Below are 22,079 nucleotides of genomic sequence, written 5' to 3'. Positions count from 1 at the left end.
AAGGATTTATACACGTAAAAGTAGCATATATCATAGCAATTTTCAAAAGTTCATTTACCCACATAAAACCTTTTGAAAATTACTTCCTTAGGAGCTCTGATTTTTATTTTTGTTGAAATTGCATTGTGAAAGAGATTTTTCAAATCCTGACAGTTAACCACTTTTTTGTGTAATAAAATTATCGAAAACGCTTCTGTTACTAAGTTCCCCACCTCCCACTCTGTTGCTTCTGAGACCTACCCTTTGATTTGGAGAGGTTGAATTATGTGCCCTTCTTTCCACTAGTTTTGTTCTGATATTCAGGAGGTCCAAATGCCTAAGCAATTAGCCAGATAACTCTGAAATTATCCAGCTAAATGAAGATTTGAACACTTATCTGGCTAAAATCTAGCTGGATAATAAGTTATCCCACTAGAATTTAGCCATGCATTTTAGGGAGCATAACTGGGAGGAGTTGAGAGAGCCAGATAACGTATTCAGCTTACTTCGGTCGGCCTATAAAACTGTCCTAAAGTTAGCCGGATAAACTTGTCCAGATAGCCAGATATATTCAATGTGCAGCTGTGCTGCTAAATATATAGGCTGTTAACCAGATACGTTTATTCGGCTAACTAGCTGAGCAGCACGGTGGCTGAATATGGACTTGGTTTTTCCTGTATATTATGTTTAGATTCCTTTGAATTTTGTGGTCTGGTAGGCATTGGGATGCTCCTTGTTTTTCAGTTTTTTGCTTTGACACAACTCTTTATAGGAGTATTTATTCATAATATTTGTAAGTCCTGGAATCTGTACTGTTTTTGTATGTGTGTTTTTGCTGAGTTTATTATGATAAATGCTTACTTTACTTCTAGCAACTTGCTGGTACAAAAATATTGGCAGTAGGTATAGGGGAGAAGGGAGTAGGACAGAAGGAATTGGAGGATGGGGTAAGGGGAGATTGGGAAGGGTTTAGAGGTTTGGGGAGACAGGAAAATGTTGGGAGGGGGATTGGAGGAAGGGGAAATGTACCTAATTTGTGTTGCTACAAGCATAGATATCCTCAGCTTGTCTTGTTTAAAGGAAAGTTTGAGACAGATTTATATGATCTCTAATAAACAGTTGTGTGCAAAAATGTAGGCACCTCTAGTCAATTTGTATATCTTTAAAATATATTTTGATTTCCATTGTTCTTCCTTTTCTTTGCTTTTTCTCATCAGCTTTTAATAGCCCTCAAGTAGGGCAACTGGGCCGATTACCAAACCAGAATTTACCATTAGATATCAGTTTGCAAAACCAGAGCAGCACAGGACCGTTTCCATCTTTACAGAGTGGCAGTCCCTATTCAGCCGCACCTCAGCCAGGAGCGATGGGAGCTCAAGGAAATTTAGGCAGTGGCAGCACGGGTAAGAAATGACAGTGCTTTATTTATTTATTTATTTGTTTTTAACTCTTTGTTTCAAGTTTCTAAATTCCCAATCCTGGAGACTTTACAGAACTGATCTGCTGCAGAACATGAAATCTTAGCACTTCTAGGGAAAAATCACCACCTGACGTAATAAATGTAAGAAAAAAATTGGTGGATTAAACAAAAATAAAACAAAGCAATAGGAAACTCTGTAAACAGTGTTTCTCAACATTTATGGTGCCAGGGACCAGTTGACTGACTGACTTGAATCTGTGGTTCTCAAACTTTCTATCAGGACACACCTGAAAGATGATGCTGACCATCCAGACACATTGAACCCATGATTATCACAGGGTTAAATATAAACATACTATATGGTGAGGCATAATTACCGGACCCCTTTGGTTTTTATTGTATACCCTTTGAACAAAAAGACAAAAATTGATCAAATTTAGCAGAAACGCCTTGTAGACTGTTATAAGCAACAACAACGTTCTAAACTACTGGCTCAGTTTGTTCGAAGTGTCCGCCTTTAGCTTGAATGCATGCATATTAACAAAGTTTCGCCATTTGGTGCTAGGATCCGGTAATTATGCCTCACCGTGTATATACTCTGCATCCACAGGAATCCCCCACCCCCTAACTATGGTGGCAGAGTAGAACTAGGTCGTTTCCCCATACAACTCTCCATACAAAAAAGATATTTTGTTGTTATCTCCATAACAGTACCACAAACTCTCCCTCCTACCAGGCAACTGTAAAATACAAAATCTAAAAAAAAGAAAAAAAACACTCAGCACTTGTGTAGCAAACCTGCCACACCATAGCAGTACTAACTCCAAAGACTCAAACAGCATTAACCCTTTCTATGAAAAGGCAGCAGTGCAATACTAATACATATCCTATTGAGAAAACAAATAAGAGTGATACAAATCCCTGATACACAGACATAGAACACATAGATTGATCTTCACCAAATACAGAATAAAAGAGAACGGATTGCAAATGTGGAGTCAAAAACTGGAATGGAAACCCCAAGAAGCCCCTCTGCACACACCTCTCTCCCTCATACTCCTGCTTTCAGGCACCACGAGGTGAAGAGGAATGATCAAATTGGTGTCCTATTGGGCCCATAAGTACAGGAGATGGCGATGTCTCATTCTAATCTGGGTAAAGGAGAAGGGCACAGCCTCCCACTAGGTTAGGAGGAGAAGGAAGCAAGAGCAGTCTCCTGTCATGCCTGTTAAAGGAGAAATCAGCCAACTTCTACCCAGGCTGATGATGAGAGCAGCCTCCTGCTGGCCCCACAACACTCCTCCCAGGACCTTGTATCGCACCAGTGTGTCCCAACACACCTGTTAACTGCCATCCTAAACTGACATGGACCAGATGTTTACTAGAGTTGGAGGGAGACTTCAGATTCAGCAGTAGGGGAAGAGAAGTTTCCTACCATGGCTGAAGAGCACAGGGATCCCCTACATGGCTAAAGAGTGGAGGAGGGGTTGTGGGTGTACATGTGCTACTCCTCTTCAGGAGTCTCCCCCAGTCTCTTCCCAGCTGTTCGCTAATGATTTAATTGTAAGAATTATGACAAAGGAGCTGTGTATCTTACACCTAAAGCAGGAGGTCTCATTCCAAAAGTTAGTGTAGCAGGGGCTAAAAATACTTACCTTAGTAGCAGAAGGATATCAACAAGGCATGATGGTTGAGAGAGGGAGTATATGCTGGAGGGGAGGGGAGATGAAAGTTGAGAGCGAGGAATGACTAGAGAGGGTGAAGGTTGAAAAAGAAGATTAGCTGGAATGCAGTGAAGATGAAAATGTATTGTCGCAGGGGGACAAGACCCATGCAATTTTATTTTGGTCATCCTTTGGGGCCATGTGAATTTTCAATTACTAAAATGGGGTGACATTGGATAAAAGTTTGGGAAGCTCTTCTTTATTCTTCTAAAGTTCAGCAATGTCACATATTCATTAAAAAGAATTTGAGATTTAGAAACGTGACTATGTGACCCAAAGTCTCTGTTCTGCCACATTTTGAGAGTACTGGAATTCCAACTACATAGGTCCCTAACATAAGAGGCAACTTTTGAAAATGAGTGCCTCCAGCAAAAAAGAAAAAACGAAACAGTGAATCTTGAATGTGACTGGCCAGCCTGTATTTAAATGTCCAGAGACAACAGGTGATGCAGACATGGGAAAAACTCATGTGGTCAAAATATAAGCTAAGAGAGCACTCAAAGTCCCATCAGTCATTCTTTGCCCTATCCCCAGCTCATCCTCACCAGTCTTCTCCCCTAAATTTTCTTCTCCACCCCTTACAGCTCATCTACACCACAGTTTCTCCCCCTCCCCCTTTTTCACTCACATTCATCTAATCTTCCTTTTCTCCCCATCATATCCTCTTACTCCTCCCCTCTTTACTCCCACTACACATTTTTAATTCTGCCTTTTCTGCATAGGAATACATTCTTTTACATTTGCTGGCAAGGTGTTTAAATACTTTACCTGCTCCATTCATTCCTTACATCCCCTTAGGCTGCTCTGTTCCCCATTTCCCTTTGACCCATCCTTCTTTGTTCCCCTCCCAATTCTTCTTCCCATCCCTAGTAGATTCCTCTTCACCCTTCCTTAGCCAGATCGTCTGCAGGCTTAGTTCACTCAGTCCTTCACCGCTTCCCACCCCTCACCTCTCCTCAGCATGTTAGGCTTCCATTCGTTGACAGGTTCAGCTTGCCTTTCAATTTGTGATTTCTGCTCCTCCACAGGCTTGGATCTCTTTTTCGCTCTGCCCTTCCTGAGCCTAGGCACATCTTTGTTTTCAGGAATTGCTCCGGCTTCCCCACCTCTTGCAGTTCTTCTCTTAGCACGCTCTGATTCCAGGCCAGAGCTAGTCCCATGCCTGAAGAATCCACATAAAACTCTCTGGCACCTTCATATCCAGAACCCTGACAAACTCAGTGGTCAACATCTCCCTAATTCTTGGGACACAGTTTCGTGTAGTACTTTTATTCACTACTTGAAATCCCCAAAATAACTGCTCTCCTGTAGGGTATAAGAGGGGAATATTCTTTTTAATTTCTGTGAACAAGGGCAATGGTGTTCCCCCCCTTTATTTCCCCTCATTTCAAGCCCTGACTATAGTCCCTCTGAATATTGGAGCTGCCAAGGGGTAGGTATTTTTATGACAAATTTTCAACCCATGGCATTGCATGCCACCATGATCTCCTCCCTCCACATCCCATCCTTCCAATAAAATACCTTATTTATTCCGGTGATTGCAGGGTTTGAAGAAATAGGCAAATACCACCTGTTTCCCACCCTGGGCCTATCTTAGCTAGCACAGGAATTTTCAAACAAATTAAATTTCCAATCCTTGTGTCTGTAGTTTGAATGTGTCCTCTATTTATTTATTTGCCTTTATTTATATACCATCTATGAGAGAGCCCTTGGTGGTGAACAATAAGAGCATGCATAATTAGATACAACAATATACAAATACAAAAAAAGAGATGGATAAATCATGCGATTAGTAAACTACTAGAGAGAACACAGTCTGAAGCAGGCAGAAAGCAGAAGTCCAGTTAAAATAAGGCTGTCTGCTAATTAATCAAAAGTCAGCTTAAACAAATATGTTTTAAACAGTGCCTTCAACGATTTGTAAAGCTTGTCAGTTGCAATTCTTTTGGCATGGAATTCCGCATAGTAGAGCCTGCAACTGAGAATGCCTTTTCATGAGTTTCAGACAGGTAAGATGCCATATAGATGGAACCTCTAGCAGTTCTCTCAGTGATGAACGCAAGGCCCGTGTCTGATCATAGATATGAAGGAGCATTAGCCCATGGAAATGAATCCACTGAAAGTAACTTACGAACTAATGTCAATGTAAGAAACCCTGGATGATATAGGTACAATGTAAGAAACCCTAGATGATATAGGTACATTCAAGACCAGTGTAATATGTTCTTTCATTTTCTGACCTGATATCAGTCTGGCAGCTGAATTCTGTAACTATGTTTATAATTCAGTAAGCCTAAATAAAGGCAATTACAATAGTCCAAGAGCAGTAAAATTAATGCCTGAACCACAGAACAAAAGTCATAAGATAACACAGGATTTAAATTATGCTTAAACCCGTAACTTTTAAAAGCCAGATTTTATAATAGATTTGATAAACATATCGAAATTGGGTTCAGGATCCAAAATCACCCCAAGCTTCGAGGCAATTTGTATCTTCTGATTTTAGATCAACAGTAAACTAGGAACAATTGATTCCCACATTACAACACAAGAACCTCTGTTTTTGCTAAATTTAGGGCTAATTTGTTGAATTTAAGCCTTTATTGAATGGCAGACATACAAGATCTCATATTAATCATGGTGACCCAAAAAAACAACAAAACGTAATATCTGTATAGAACTTATTTTGTAAATGGGTGTCAGATAAAAATTTAAAATGTACGGCTGACAAGGCCGAACTCTGTGGGACACTGGTTAATAACAGAGCCCAGGGGGATTGAGATGTGCCGGAAACAACCTGTTGCTGTCGATCATGAAGAAGTTAATGGAACCAATTCCTGATATACTGATTCCTCTTAACCAGTATATCAGAATTTGATGGTCAACAGTATGAACACAGAAGAAATATCTAATATAATCAGAACATAGTTGTTTCCAGCATCTAGTCCACATCTCAGTGAGTGATAGTAAAAGGATTTCGGTACTAAGGGATTTACAAAATCCAAATCTCTGCTTGCTCTTGGCTTTTTCTTAATCTTCTCTCTGCCTCCTTATTTCTTTCCTGGTCTTACTCTCATTTCTTTATCATTTTTGTTATTTTTATTCTAAATGTACAGTATATCTTTCTATCCACTGCTGGTCTTTCCACAACTCATCTTCTCAAACCTCCTCTTTCATCCCTCACCCCTCCATACCTATTCCCTCCACCATGATCCCCCTCTTCTCACAACCATTCTCTTAGTTTACCTCCCCTATTATCCCACTCCTGTTTGACCTACGTAGCTCCTTCCCTAGTCCTCTTTAGCTCTTTCTTTTCCTCTTATATTCTCTTCACTTAACTACTCACTCCAGCTCCTCTTTTCACAGCTTGTGTCCTCCCAGCTTGTATAACCTTCTCTAGTCTCTCATCTCCTTTCCCCTTCTCACAGCCCATGTCCCCTCTCTCAGCTCATCTCCAAGCCCCTTTTTGCCTGTCTATTCCTCTCCCTCTCCCACAGCTCCACTGTCAGCTCCTCTTCCCACCCTCTCCACCCCCCTTAGTTCTGCTCTTCCTCTTCCAGATATTCCACAGCCAGCTAATAGGCTGCAGGGGGAGTCAAGACCAGTAGCTGTAAGACTGAAGCGCTTCCTTTCTGTCACTCCTCCCCACCCCACCCCCATGACACTGCAGCATGGAGCTCTCAACTCCCAATATGCAGGAGTGCAGGAGACATTGGGAGTAGGGATGTGAATCGGGCTTCGGACGATTGAAAATATCGTCGATATTTTCAAAATCGTCAGAAATCGGGGGCTCTCCCAAAACAATAGGAAAACCCCACGATATTGATTGTGGGGCTTCCCTTATCATTTTGGGGGAGGGCGGGAAAAACGGCACACAAAAATAACCCCTAAACCCACCCCGACCCTTTGAGGGTAAAGGCTAGCGCCGGCGCCATTTTGAATACTGGCAATACGGCCCAAGTGCAGGAGGTCGCTCCCGGACCTACGCTGGACTTTTGGCAAGTCTTGTGGGCGTCAGGAGGCCCCCCCAAGCTGGCCAAAAGTCCCTGGGGGTCCAGCGGGGGTCCGGGAGCGATCTCCTGCACTCGTGCCGTCGGGTGCCAGGAACCAAAATGGCGCCGATAGCCTTGCCCTTACTATGTCACAGGGGCTACCGGTGCCATTGGTCAGCCCCTGTCACATGGTAGGAGCACAAGATGGCGCCGGCCATCCAGTGCTCCTACCATGTGACAGGATCCGGCCAATGGCACGGATACCCTGTCACAAGGCAAGGGCAAAGGACGGCCCGGTAGCCGGAGGACGGCCCGGAGCGGGAGATCGCTCCCGGGACCCCCACTGGACCACCAGGTACCTGTAAAAAGGTTTTAGAGGGGTCGGGAGGGTGGGGGAAGCTAAGGGGTTAATTTGTCGGGGTGGATTTTTTGTTTATCAGCTGGGCAGCCGATAAACAAAATGCGATCGGGCCCGATGGGAAAAAACCCACATGTGAATCTGAACCGGAATCCGAACCGATTCCGGTTCCGATTCACATCTCTAATTGGGAGTGCTCAAGCACCCACAGAGCTGGTGCCTAAAGTCCTACATAGATCTGATTTGAAGGAGTACCACTTTCCATGCTGTCCTTCATTTATTTTCCTCTCCCATAATCTCACAGAAGTTGAAGTCTTGTTGCAGGAGGCATTATCCTGCTGCTAATCAAAACAAAGATGAATAGCCAGATCTCTAAAGTTAAAAACAATACAAACCAAAAACTTCAGCAACGTACTAATCGTTCAAAACCAATTATAATAAAATAATTTGAAGTTTAAGGGTTCTCATAAACTTTTTGGCAAATGTCACTTATATCAGTTGCTAACACAATACAATCATAAAAACGGTGTTTTGTGAAAATTTGTAAAAATGTGATTCCTAGTGAAAAAAATAGGAGACATCCCTTATAGAAAACAATTCTAGTAATGTTATGACAGCTTATTTGCTAGTAAAATTTTTATTCATGCAATGACCATAGATGAAATTACAAAAAAGTATACCACTTGATATCACTCTCTATTCCACGTCATCTCAAAATATAAATCCATTTGTTTAAACAGCATTTTTTTAACATGATTTGTAATCATGATCTCCAAAACATGATTGACATGGAGAACGATATAACATTCATAAACAAAACAGTTGAAAACAATCATACACAATTAAACATCAATTACATATTAAAGCAGTATTAAAACGTCTTAACTTGCTTCCTGAAAATCTTAATGTCCTTAAGACACCACAAATTCTTAGGTAATGCATTCTGTAATTTATAGTCCCACAAAGGCAATACCTCTAAAAGATTGGCATCTTATGACCTCAGAGTCTGACTGGGAACATTTTTTTTTTTTAATATTTTGGCCAAAGTACAAGAATTTTCTCCATGTAACTTCTTATGTTCAAATACCACTACCTTAAATTGAGATCTCTGGGCTATAGTAAACCAGTGCAGTCCTATAAGCACCGGAGTTCTGTGAGCTGTATGGCTGGCACCACATAGAACACGTGCAGCAGCATGCTGTAACAACTGTACTGCGCGTAAGTGCTTCTTGGGAAGACCAATATAAATAAGAGAAATAAATGATGCTCCTGATTACCTCTACTAATCAATATTTGCTTTCAAAAACAAATACTCTGATTGTTTTTGAAGGATTAGGTGATGGTTAGTGTATGGTTTGTGGTGGGGTTTTTTACTTTAGATTTTTGGCCTTTCTGCGCCATCTGTGTTGGCTGCAGATTTCTTGGTTCTTCAAAGCGGATTACATTGTTATTTGTAGGTATTTCCCTATTCCCAAAGGGCTTACAGTCTATCAGGCCGATGCAGTATCGGTGTGTGGGAAAACAGGCACTTATGATTGAGTGCCCACTCTCCTAAAGCATGCCAATCGACTTCTCTGGGGCTCCCGATTTACTATTTAAATCAGCTGCCACGGGGAAAAGGAGGCACTAGGAGAAATTGTGCACTCGTTAATTGAGTATCCCTATTCCTAACCTGACCGCCAGCACACGTTTAAAAAAATTTTTTTTTAAACATTCTCTTTTTTGTTCCTCCAACTTTATATCGCCATGATATGAAGTTGGAGGAAATACAGAAAAGCAGTATTTTCTGTACACTTTTTGGGCTGCTCAAAAATGAATGCCTGCTCCAGGGCAGGCGTTAATTTTGGAAAGTAAAAATGTGTAATGAGCGCTATTTGCTTCGTGGGGAGTTGGACATGCCTTTTGGACGTGCTAATCCCCTTATAGCATATGGGGTTGTGGACACGCGTTTTGGACGCGCTAATCCCCTTATAGCATAAGAGGTTGTGGACGCACATCCAAAATGTGCGTCCAACCATGGGTTAACCAGTGCACTCAGCTGAGCGCACTGTATTTACATCAGCCTGTAAGTTTGTACCTGAGGCAATGGAGGGTAAAGTGACTTGTCTGAGGTCACAAGATGCGACGGTGGAATTTGAACCTGTTTTCTCTGGGTTCGTAGCCCAATGCCCTCACCACTAGGTGACTACTCCTGCTACTAATAAGGTTTAATAATTATGAAGCATCAGGTCATTCATCTGATCAACTTGCTCAGCTCACATGGCGCCTGTCTGTCTTCCTGATACGGTGTCAGCATATGAAAAGGAACAGGTGTTGCATTATTCTACTTGCTGCAGCTGTGGAGGAACCTGTCCCCATGATACTTCTTAAAATTAAAAAAAAATCTTTATTATATTGCACCTATAAATGTAGAATTTGTTGGTGTTTTACAGGTAGCTCTGAGTGGCCATTATCATTACTGCTTAAATTCGTCACACACAGGTTTAGCTATGGTCTTCACAGCTTTGCTTATACACGATAAGAGTTTTACCTAACAGGACACACAAACAGCAACCCAAAAATAAAAGCATGGTTGTTATGCTTACATGACCTAAGAATTAGTAACATGAATAAAAGCTAAGCAAGACATTGTGCAACAGCCAAAAGTGTCTCATGTCCTCAGTACCAAAATATACGGCAATTATACAAAATTGAACAGTTATAGCAAAATGCTGATAGTTGTACATGTGCTTTTACAAATGTTTATTGCCATTAATGACCTAATGCAAAAATATGAGAAGCGCAGTTATCAGGATGATATGTTGTGGGAGGAGAGGAGCTGTCTCAGATCAGAAGGATCTGAAGTTGGCATGGTCTTTGATTAACCTCTCCCCTTATAAATGTTCTGCTGTAAAGTTTAGCAGTGTAATTCAGTACCTGTAGCAAAACATTTTAGGTGTCCATGAACTGTTGTAATTGGATGTTTACAGTGGAATGTGTAGGACTTCCCCCTTTTAACCGTAATGAACACTGGAAAGTTCCTGTGAGTAATTTTCCTCTGACTAGTAATAGTTCTAAGTTGCCCACCAACATAATTGAACCTTTAGTCCTTTCAGAAGTTATCAGAAAACATGAAATTATATAACAAATGTTTACAAAACCATGGAACATTTACTACAGTTGTAACTTTAGAATTTTGCAGTCTAGTAAGATGAATTGCCACAACCTTTGAAAGTAAAGCATTGACAGATATGCTGGCAAAAATGAATCATTTCCTGAGGAAGGAAGTCTGTTATGTGAGTGCTTCCAGCACCTGTTGCAGACTACATAGGGGACTGCTCACACCTAACAGTTTCTTTGCATTGTCAGAGAGCTACAGATCATAGTAATTCAAATTTAGTAATAATCATCAGTCCTGCATGGGTTAGTAGCAAATAGGAATCTGCAAAAATACATACATGATTAGATAGTTGTAGTCACTTTTCTAAAACCGGATAAACAGTTTATTTCTAAAGACGAAAGGAAAGATGAAATATTATAAGGCGATGTTCATAAAGAAATCTTTCTGACTTCTGTTCAGGAATGATTGGTGGTAATGCCCCTCGACCTGTCATGCCAACAGGAGATTGGGGCCCCCAGGGTTCTGCAGTCAGAGTAACCTGCACTACTACAACCAATGCCTTGAACAGGTCTGTTCAAATCGGCATGATCCGCAATCCTACAGCCAGCATTCCCATGAGACTCAACAGCCAGCCGAGCCTCAGACAGGTGTCACAGTCTCAGGTCATGAATATGGGTAAGTCGCATACAGCTGTAGTCCTTACTCTGCTGTCTCTTGGTTGGGTAATAATTTTGACATTCAAAAGTTAATTGAAATGACGATGTGTGGCCACATGGCTGTGATGTAGCACTGTTAGTGTTAGGGCCGATAAGGAATGGGCATGTTGCGAAGATAGAATGCTCAGGACCTGGAGGTGAAAGATTCAGTGTGAATGCTATCAAGGCTCTAGTTTGCACTGAAGAGGGGAAGAAGAAAATTAGGATAAAACCAAAAAATACTTTTTTTTTTTTTTTTTTTAAGATAGATTTTTGAGAGAGATTGTTGAGAAGCACTGCTCACTGACCAGGGCAAGGATAGTAAGAAAGATAAATGGGGCTTTATTTAAGCATCTGTTGATCTTAGCAAAGCATTCTGAGAGGAGACATTATCTTAAAGGATGTTGTTCACAGAGCTTGGGGCAACGTATTGGTTGTAGGGGAGATATATTTTAAGAATGCAGCCCATACCTCTTAGTGGGTCGCATATTTTTTAAAGGATGCACTCTAAGCAATTACATGCTCCATGGCACAAAGATGAAGCATTTTTTGGAACCAATTTTCATAATCTGGGGCTTGCTCTCCTAACCATTTGGATAAAATAACTCTCTATCAGACCCGCCTTATGAATAAATAGCATTTTTTGCGGATGGTAGGGTAAGATCTAAAGAGTAGTTGGACCCAAAAAACCACAAGTGGGGATGTCGCGGTAATTTGGTGTGTAAAAATTGGTGTGTAATTGAATTTGTCCCCAGAATTTTGAGATTACTGGGCATTCCCAAAAACAATGAACGAAAGTATTCCCACTTAATTTGCATTTCTGACAGAGTTGGGAAGGGGCAATCTTCATCTGGTAGGCCCGATGTGGTGTGATGTATATTATTTGCCAGAGAAATTTGTAATAGGATTCTTTCAAAATGACATTATCTGAAAGTGTAGCTATAGTGGTAAAAAGTGTTTTGAAGGTATTAAAGGGAAATGTAAAGAGTGACCATTCTGTCCATTTTAAGTATTCTGTCTCCAATTGTTGTGTTTCCGTAAGCGTGATCAATGCTTTTACCAAAGCAGAAATATAGGGAGTATGGGCTTTTTCCACTTGTAGAACTGTTCTGATCCTTTGTGTAGAGGTCAAGTCCATCAGTTGAGGCGTATTACCCCTTCTGAAATGGTGTACTTGAAATAAAGAGAAAAAAATCTCAATTAGCTAGCTGAAAAGATTTCTGTAACTAGGGTAAATTTAGAAGTTGGCCTGTACAGGGATCAAATAGCTGGTAGATATAGGTAAGACCCAGACTCTGCCATTTCTGGAAAATACTTTTATCTAGGCTTGGTGGAAATAAGGGTTGATGTGCTATTGTGATTAATGAGGATAGATTAAAAAAAAATTGAACACTAACTTACGGACTCTGTATTGATATCCAGGGCATCCATATTTAGCTTAGAATATCCATAACAGTCCACCCAGTACAGTCTGCCCACAGACTGTTGTTTTTGGGTATATTGCTGTTTTCAGTTACATTGATGTTTTTGGTTAAATGGTACTGATCTGCTGTAGTAGGAAAATAACCTTTCATCAGGAGTTCATGATGGACAAGCGACAGGAAAAGGCCAGGGGAGAGGAGGAAGGGAGGGAGGGGTTATTGAATGACATTTATCTTCTGGGGTGTTAAATTGGAGTTTGAATCATAGTATGTTGCTGGGGATGATTTTAGTGTGGTAAATTTAGTCTTATGTGATTGACCTCAGGTTATAATTGTTGGTAAGTTAGCAAGCTTTGCATTCTTAACCTCAGGTATTATTGCTATTAATGTTAATGTTTTTGAAATTCAAGTGATATCTATAAGAATGGAGATAAAGGCAATGATAATGGACATGTCCCATTAGCTAAATTAGTAATAGTAACACTGAAACCCCTATTAATTAACAGACAACAACAGTTTACTTACCTCTACTGTAATATGGATTTAGAGAATATACTGTTCATAGAACCTGATAAATGTCAAATTTTTGTTATGAAAAAAAACCCCAAACATATTATTTAAAAAAAAAACAAACCAAACCCAAAAAATACTTCAGCTGCCATACTGGTGAGGATGCCCTGTCACAAGCATTGTGCATTTGTTTTATTTTGAATCTAGGGCCATCTGAATTGGACATAAATCTAGGAGGACCTCAGTATAACCAGCAGCAGGCCCCACCAAACCAGACTGCTCCATGGCCTGAGAGTATGTTGCCTATTGACCAAGCTTCATTTGGTAATCAGAGCAGGTAAGTTGTAGCATTACACCAGCAGTTCAGCATGTACTGGCAGAGAAACTAAAAATGCATTCTAAAATCTATCAGGATGTTTCTCAGCACAACTGATCTTCAGAGAGGTGTACTGTGATTCCCAAGCACAAGACAGGTTATTTTGTTCCACAATATATATTTCACTAGGAAGTGAATTCCTGCTTTACGCTTTATGCTTGGTGCTCAAATAGAAGCTTCTGTGTTTTGGGGGCTTCAGTCAGAATGGAAGAAAATATAAATGTTTGTGTATCTGTGTGCTTTTCCATTCTGTCCTTATTTTGTTATACTACATACAGAGGCAGTTCAAAGTCAGTCCCCTCTCTGTAGGTCAGAAAGTTTTGTGGCCATTAGATAATCCTGCTGAATACCATAAAAGGTTGCATACTCCAACTCAGAAGGACCATTTCATGGCAGACAGCAAATAATGCTTGAAGCTTTAGGCAAATCTTCAATGTAACATTTTGGGATGCTTTTACATGTGTAAGACAGAGTTAAGCAATGGTTGTTTTAGTGGACAAATAGGATGAAAGATGGAATAGAGTTCATTCAGTTATTTTGTATGTCTTCTGCCCATGTGTTAGTACTTTACAGATCATTAAGCTTTATTGAGTTGAGTTGAGGTGTAGTAATTTTCCTTGGTGTGGCTGACAACTGCCACAGGTTTTTTGGTTAGGAGAGGGGAAGGAGTGAGGTAAGGAAAAACTGCAAAAATATGAGTAGCAAAGAGTCCTGTATATTTTAGTCTCTGCTTAAACAGTAAAAGCTGAAAAATGTAGTCCCACGGTAAAGTCTAATGTTATTGTGATCTGAATTGCCTTGCATATTCTGATTTTCTTTTTTTTTTATCTGCCTTGGAGGATTCTCTTTAGTGTTCTGTCTGTTCTAGTCAAATTTGCAGATGGAGCTTAATTGCCGATGAGTGAGTTGGTACACCTCAGTTCTTTTTGTCTTTCAGCATCTGAAACAAGCAGTCTCATCTGTGAGACTGAGTAATATATTTAAATCGTCAACAAGTAGAGTTTCAAATACTGAGTGATACAGTCCATGTATTTAGCAAAGGGTGGCATTCACACACATCATTTGAATTACGTGTAAACAGTACATGAAACCTTGCTGCAGTCTTCAAGAATTTATTCTCTTCCCAATGCTCTGCATACTGTAGTACTACTTTGGATTTGCTGCTACAAAAATATTCAAGCCAAAGCACTTCTTTCTGGTAGTAATTAATATTTTTAAAAAACGGTAGTGTTGTCTTGAAATCCATTATTACTTATGGAGTTTCAGGGGTTTAGGAGGTCACGTGAGTAAACATTTACAATTATGTTGTTCATCTGTTTTTAAATTTGTTAGAATTTTGTGCAGGGACTGTTCACATTGTTAGAAGCCATTGCTAATACAGTTAAGCATAAATTTCCTGTCTGACAAATGATCTTGTGAAACACTTGTACAGTATAGGAGAGTTTCGAACACAAAATGTTTAATGTGTGTACCTGTGATACAGAGCAATTCTTGCCTCTGCTCAGCAATTTCCACATTTCCCTTTAGGTACACAGAAAGAGATACATTTAAAGAATACTATCTCTGATAGCAAACTTTATCCTCTGAAAATTGCCTGGGCATTTATTCCATAATGCTTTCTATTAGGGTGATTTTACTATCAGAAAGTGGGACTAAATGAAGTTTTTAAAAATGTTAAAAGTTTAAATAGATTTCAAATTGTTTTTAAACCACTGCAGTAAAATCTAAAATTGCGCAAGCAAACACCATTAAATCTGGCTTGCAATTGACATACAGAAATGTTTCATTTTTCTATTGTATGTTACTATTCTTAGCTTAATCACCTTGCTGGGTTTAGTTGCTAAATGCCTTTGGTCCAGTTGATATCAAATGACCTCCAGTATGATTTGTGTTCTGATGTGGCATTTAGACAGAAGTGATTCCTTGACTCTTTATGTAGAAAGAAAATAACATTATTTAATAATATTAAAATAAATTTCGCATTCTAAACCCCTTTCACTAGTGCTTATTCTCTCGGACTGTAACATGAGCAGATAAAATTAACCATGCAGTGCTTTTTACTAGAATTACGTTTGTCTTCCCTTAGGCCAGGCTTTGGCAAGTCTCCAGAGGATTTGCTTTGCCAGCATCCTCAGTCAGAGTCCCCAAGTGATGAGGGAACTCTACTGGATCAGCTCTACTTGGCACTAAGGAACTTTGATGGCCTTGAAGAAATTGATCGAGCTCTAGGCATACCAGAACTTGTCAGCCAGGTATGCACATAATGAGTTCTTCTAAAGAAATGGTTATTTAAAGCAGAGCCAAATGTATTCAGAAGTGGAAAGCTACTGTTTCTTAGCGTACAGACAGGTGACTCCAAAGCAGTGGGTTATGCATCTCTACCAGCAGATGGAGACGGAGCAAAGCTGACATCACAGTATATATATACTCCTGCAGTGACATCAGCTTGCAGGTATTCTCCATCTTCAGCAGATGATGGACGTTCATCCCCCTACTCGGGATTGCTTCAAGTTTTAGAAGGAGAAAAGAAGGAGGAAATTAATTCGCTCCGCTCTCCTATGGTGATACCTTAAGGTCCCTCCCTCAGCTAAGCATTCTTGAGGTGATTTCCGTGGTCCCTCAGATGAGTGCCTTGGTCCGGTAGCTGTTTTTTCAGACTGGCGTGGACTTAGCTGTAAAAAAAAAAAAAAAAAAACAACTGAAAGGCCAAATGGGTGCAGGAAGCCGAGCATGGGGGTGAAGTTTATGCCCTCTCCCCCTGCAGCCAGAGACCAACCTTGTACTCAGCTGGGATGGACTGAGCTCAAGTAAAGAGTATTAAAGGTAAAGAAAAGAGGTGTTGAATAGGGTTTCCTCCCCTCCCCCCCACGGTCTCCATGCTCAGCGTGCGATTCGATGATTGTTTCCCGCCTCCAGTGGAGTTCAGGGGATGGAGGCAGCCTGGCGGATTGAGCAGCCCTTCCCCACTCCAAGGCTTGTCTGGTTCACTGCATGGTAGGCCGTGGCAATGTTTTCGAGCATTTTTAATGCACCGCAAACTGCACTGTTCAGTTCCGTCAAATTGTCCTTTTGTGCCTGACTGTGTGGCTTTTTGTGCATTTGTTTGTGTGCATATTTGGGCGCATAGGAGCACCTACCAGAGTGCCCATTTGTGTGCACATGCACGCACCTTTTTGCGTGCATTATCTGAGCGTCCTGGGGAGCTCAGTTTGGACACTTTTATATAGGCACAGTGTTGTGCACCTTATCTGTGCACACCTAATTTTTGGGTGCACTATTGCCAGGCGCTTGTTAGGGCATATTGACAGACTGATGGCGCCCATAGCGAAGAAATCTAAGCACCATGCCTTATATTTTGCTTCTCATATTCGGGATTCTCAACCTGGCGTTCCCTTGAATTTGTGTCAGCGCTGTTTGGAGGCTCAGGGAGAATTACCTCCTTCTAATTTTACTAAGCCTGGTTCTTCCCAGCCTGGTGCAGGAATGGAAAAAAAGTTGCCAGGAGGGTCGCCTAACTATGGTGCTCCCCTAACGGATTAGTTCAGTGGGCATAGGACAGTTGCCCCCTGGTTTTGGCATGGATCCTTCTGCCTTTTCTTGGGTAGAACCTTTTCAAGGACTGCACTTCTACCTTCAGGCACAGTCCCCAGCCAATCTTAACAAGTCAGGGTCGCAAGCAATGAAATCCCACATGCCGGGTGCTGCAGGTAAGCATCGGGATACACCTGTAGCCAGTCTTCCCAACAGGGACCCAGATGGCACGGATGATGAGACTGATCTTTACGCCTTGGAGGATGGGGAAATTCCTCCAGGATTGGAGCCCTATAGAACTATGTTGAGGTTCTTTCATAGAGATGAGTTACTGGCTCTGATTTCCCAGACATTGAAGATGCTAGGAGTACCTAGGGCAGAATCCATGTCTGAGCCAAGGAAAGACCCCATTTTGATTTCCTTGTGTAAAGCCTTATGCTTCTTCCTTGTTATGGAGGCCATTCTTGAATTAATTGATCTTCAATGGAGTGCCCCAGAAGCTAATTTTAAAGGGGGTCGAGTCTTGGAAGGATTGTACCTCCTGGATCTAGTTGCGAGATAGCAATTACATTTTCCAAAGGTGGATGCACTTGTGTGTGCTGTTACCAAGCAGATGACTATTCCCGTAGAAGGGGGGAGTGGCGTTGAAGGATGCACAGGATAGAAGGATGCAAGTCTTTGAAGCAATGGCAATAAATTTGTAGATAGCTTCCTGTTGTTCCCTGGTGGCTCGCTCTTGTTTATTGCTCTCTCAGGAGATTGGTGAATCTGGTGAAAATTCCAGGGCAATTATGGAACCAGCAGCCACTTTTTTGGTAGATGTGGGCTGTGATTTGGTCTGCACTTCGGCGAAAGGAGTAACTTCGGAAATAGCGGCCAGGCATCAGCTATGGCTGAGAAATTGATGGGCCGATACAACCTCAAAGGTCTGGTGTTATGAAGTTGCCCTTTAAAGGCTCGCTCTTGTTTGGGAGTGAGCTGGAGAAAATGGCCAATAAGTGGGGTGAGTCCCCGGTTCCTTGATTACCAGATGATAAGAAAAAGGCGCTGCGATTCTTCAGCACGAGAGGTCATCTGGGGGTTCAGACGTTTTCGACCATACAGAGAAGAGATTTTTCAAAGGACTTGACCATTGGATAGATCTCAGTGCTTTCATCCCTGGCAGCCCAAAAGGGGTACAGGCTCAGGTAGTGGAGAACCCCAAGCCTCCCAGTGAAGGTGTGCCGACCCATCTCCGGATCAGGAGATAGGTCACCTCTCTTTTTTATCGGAGATGGGTCGAGATCATGACAGACCAGTGGATGCCGGAGATGATAAAGGATGGCTATGCACTGGAGTTTCGCAGAGTGCCACGGGATGTGTTCATGGTGTGTCCCTGCAGCTCTCCACAGAAGAAGACAGTCAGTGGATTTTACGTTGTTGTGACTCTTCAGCTTGCGGGCTGTGATTCCAGTGCCCACGTCTCAAGAAAATACGGGCTGATATTCTATTTATTTCGAGGTGCCCAAGAAGGAGGGCTCTTTTCGTCCCAACCTGGATTTTAAAGGAGTCAACCATCATTTGCATGTGACTCATTTTCGCATGGAAACCTTGCGCTCAGTGATAATGGAAGTATAGTCGGGGGAGTTCTTGATGACTATGGATCTTTCCAAGGCGTACCTGCAGGTTCCCATCCGGCTAGAGCATTAATGATTTCTGCGTTACGCAATTTTGGGACATCATTATCGGTTTCGAGCACAACCTTTGGTTTGGCCAGCGTGTCCAGAACCTTTTCCAAGGTTATGGTGGTGGTGGCGGAGTTGAGAAAAGATGGGATGACTGGCTGATTCAAGCCAAGAGTCTGGAAGAGAGCCTCTGGGTCTCACACAAGGTGATCTCCTTGTTGCAGGAGCTAGGTTGGATCTATGAACCTGGCCAAGAGCAATCTTCAGATATCACAGTCACTGGAGTATCTCAGGGTTCAGTTCGATGTGAAACAGGGCAGGGTGTTCCTGCCAGAGAGCCGTATTCAGAAGCTGATGGCGCAGGTGCATCTATTAACCAACACAATATGCCCAACAGTGTGGCCCAATCTTCAGGTGCTTGAATTGCTGGCGGTGACCCTGGAGGTGATGCCGTGGGCAAGGGTGCATATGCGTCCTCTTCAGCACACTGCTGTCTCATTGGAGCCCACAGTTTCAAGATTATTCGATTCGGCTTCACATGCCGATGGAGGTCTTTCTCAGTTACAGTAGTGGTTAAAAGCAAATCATACCAGCCAGTCCGGTGTTCCCTAAGAACACCGGACTGGCTGGTATGACAGATGTGAGTCTCCAGGGTTGGGGAGCTCACTGTCAGGAACTGACAGCACAAGGGCGCTGGAGTGCAGAAGAGTCTATCTAGAACATCAGTTGGCTGTAAGCCCGTGCGGTCGGGTTGGCATGCTTGCAGTTCGACACATTGCAGAGTTGAGCTATCCGGCTAATGTCAAAAAATGCAACAACAGTGGCATACATTAATCGTAAGGAACCAAGAGCCAGCAAGTGTCGCAGGAAATAGCCCAACTTATAGAATAAGTGGAAGTGCATCTTCAGGAGATCTCAGCCTCACACACTGCAGGAAAAGACAATGTGAGAGCAGACTTTCTCAGCAGACAAAGTCTGGATCCAGGAGAATGGGAATTGTCAAGCAAGGCGTTTCAGCTAATAGTTGATCGATGGAGCCTTCCGTTTCTGGACCTGCTGGTGACTTCTCGCAATGTGAAGGTTCCTTGATTCTTCAGTTGCAGGAGAGATCCAAAATCCGTGGGCTTCAATGGTTTGTGCAGGAGTGGCCGGAGGGCAAGCTGCACTTTGCTTTTCCCCCGTGGCCCATGTTAGGCAGAATGATTCGGAGGATCGAGAGTCATTGGGGGATGGTGCTTCTGGTAGCACCAGATTGACCCAGGAGACCGTCGTTGGCAGATCTGCGAAGGCTTCTGTTGGAATCTCACCTCCGGTTTCCGGTGCACAGGGATGTGCTAAGGCAGGGGCCTGTTCTTCACAAAGATCCAATCAATTTTGTATTATGGTATGGCTCTTAAGAGGGCTTGGTTGCTGAAGCGTGGATATTCTGCTGCTGTAATTGCCACCTTGCTACGAGCGAGAAAGTTCTCCACTTCCGTAGCCTACGTGTGGGTTTGGTGTGAAGATTGAGGGGTTCTTCCTCGTTCGTGTAAGATCCCGCTCATTTTGGAATTTTTGTATGATGAATTAAGTAAAGCGTTGGCCCTTAATTCCTTAAAGGTACAGGTGGCGGCGCATGCCTATTTTCAAGGTCAGTTGCATGGTGGGTCCTTGTCGGCTCATCCAGATGTGGCCCATTTCTTGAATGGAGAGCAGCACCTTTGTTCTCCCTTGCGGTTACCGGTGCCCTTGTAGAGTCTTAATCTAGTTTTGGATTTTTTAGCGGGCCCTATTTTTTGACCGATACATAGCATTTCTTTGAGGTTACTGACCTTAAAAACAGTGTTTCTTGTGGCAATTTGTTCTACTCATTGAGTAGCTGAACTACAGGCATTGTCTTGCCGGGAGCTGTTTCTACAAGTGACTCCAGGGGCGATACAGCTACGTACTGTTCGTTCTTGTTTGCCAAAAGTGGTCTCGGATTTTCACTTGAATCAGCCTATTTCCTTGCTGTCTCTGGATAGGGAAAGAGATGCAGAGGAATATCGCCTGTTATGGCCCTTGGATTTCAAGAGGCATATCGTGAGGTATTTAGAGGTTTCTGAACCTCTCAGGTAGATGGACCTGCTATTTATGCTCCATGGTGAGAGTAAGAATTGTGAACCAGCGTCACGGGCTACAATAGCCCATTAGATTGAGAAAGTAGTCACAGCTACATATGTGAATGCTTCACACCTGTTGCCTAGTCAGGTTAGGACTCATTCAACTAGGACTCAGACAGTGTCATGGATGGAGGTTAGATTGTTGTCTCCCGTCAACATTTGCCGAGCTGAAACGTGGTCCTCTTTACACACCTTTTCCAGGCATTATCACCTGGATGTGCAGGCCCAGGAGACGCAGCCTTCACGTGTGAAATTTTGACTGGCTGCGGGCAACCTTCCGCTCTGTTCGGGAGCGGCTTTGGTATATCCCACTGGTTTTGGATTCACCTGTCTGTATGCTAAGAGAGGAGAAATTACTATTTACCTGATAATTTCCTTTTCCTTAGTAAAGACGGGTGAATCCAACTTCATAGCCTCCTACGTGGCTGTGTGTTCCAGGGAATACTGGTAAGTGTCAATCCAGTCCCGAGATTAGTGGTGTTATACTCTGTCTGAGCTCAGTGTTTTCCTGTTGGCTAAGTGCTGCTAATAATCAAGTTTTGTTAGTTTGTTCACAGTTGGCTTTTGAGCAAATACTGGCAGGCTGATGTCACTGCAGGGATATACATACTGTGATGTCAGCTTTGCTCCGTCTCCATCTGCTGGTAGAGGTGCACAACCCACTGGTTTCAGATTCGCCTGTCTGTTCTAAGAAAAAGAAATTATCAGGTAAGTAGTAATTTCTCCATTTGTTAGTTCTGGAAATGTTTACCTTAAAAGTTAAAATTTTAACAAGGCATTTCAATAAAACTATCATCTAAGGTTCCAATTCTCCATTATAGAATATACTCCTATAGTGTTTTATACCCTGTACAGAAGAATCCTTTTAACCTGAGTTTTTTTTCATGATTTAAAGCTTGCTTTTGGGTGGTATGCAAGCCGAAAATCACAAAAGCCATCAGGCAGTCACTGCAGGAGGACATAGCTCCATGTCTGGCTTCTCAAGGACTCTGAGCACCTCTTAGGATAAGGCAAGAGTAACCTAGCATTAATCCTCAAATCACAAAGAAAATAATTTTATACTTTTCCTCCTCCTAACATTTTTTTTTGTTAGGATTGTTTTATACAGTAGGATCTCTGGGCATCATACTGATTAAACTTAAATTTGTAAAATTGTGTGCGAGCCACT

At 42.1% G+C, this 22,079-nt stretch overlaps 1 protein-coding gene across 1 annotated transcript in view; it reads left to right on the top strand.

The window, feature by feature from the left end:
• The window catches only part of NCOA2 (nuclear receptor coactivator 2), a 649,459-nt gene that overhangs the window by 509,333 nt on the left and 118,047 nt on the right, over positions 1-22,079 (top strand). Inside the window, 4 exon segments of the mRNA XM_029591446.1 lie at positions 1,197-1,382; positions 11,033-11,248; positions 13,407-13,536; positions 15,662-15,827. Coding sequence (XP_029447306.1) covers positions 1,197-1,382; positions 11,033-11,248; positions 13,407-13,536; positions 15,662-15,827 — 698 coding nt within the window.

The sequence above is a fragment of the Rhinatrema bivittatum genome, chromosome 2, assembly GCF_901001135.1.
Source record: "Rhinatrema bivittatum chromosome 2, aRhiBiv1.1, whole genome shotgun sequence".
NCBI classification, from domain to species: Eukaryota; Metazoa; Chordata; class Amphibia; order Gymnophiona; family Rhinatrematidae; genus Rhinatrema; species Rhinatrema bivittatum.
The sequence above is the reverse complement of the archived record's forward strand: the minus strand, read 5'-3'. Positions and strand labels throughout refer to the sequence as shown.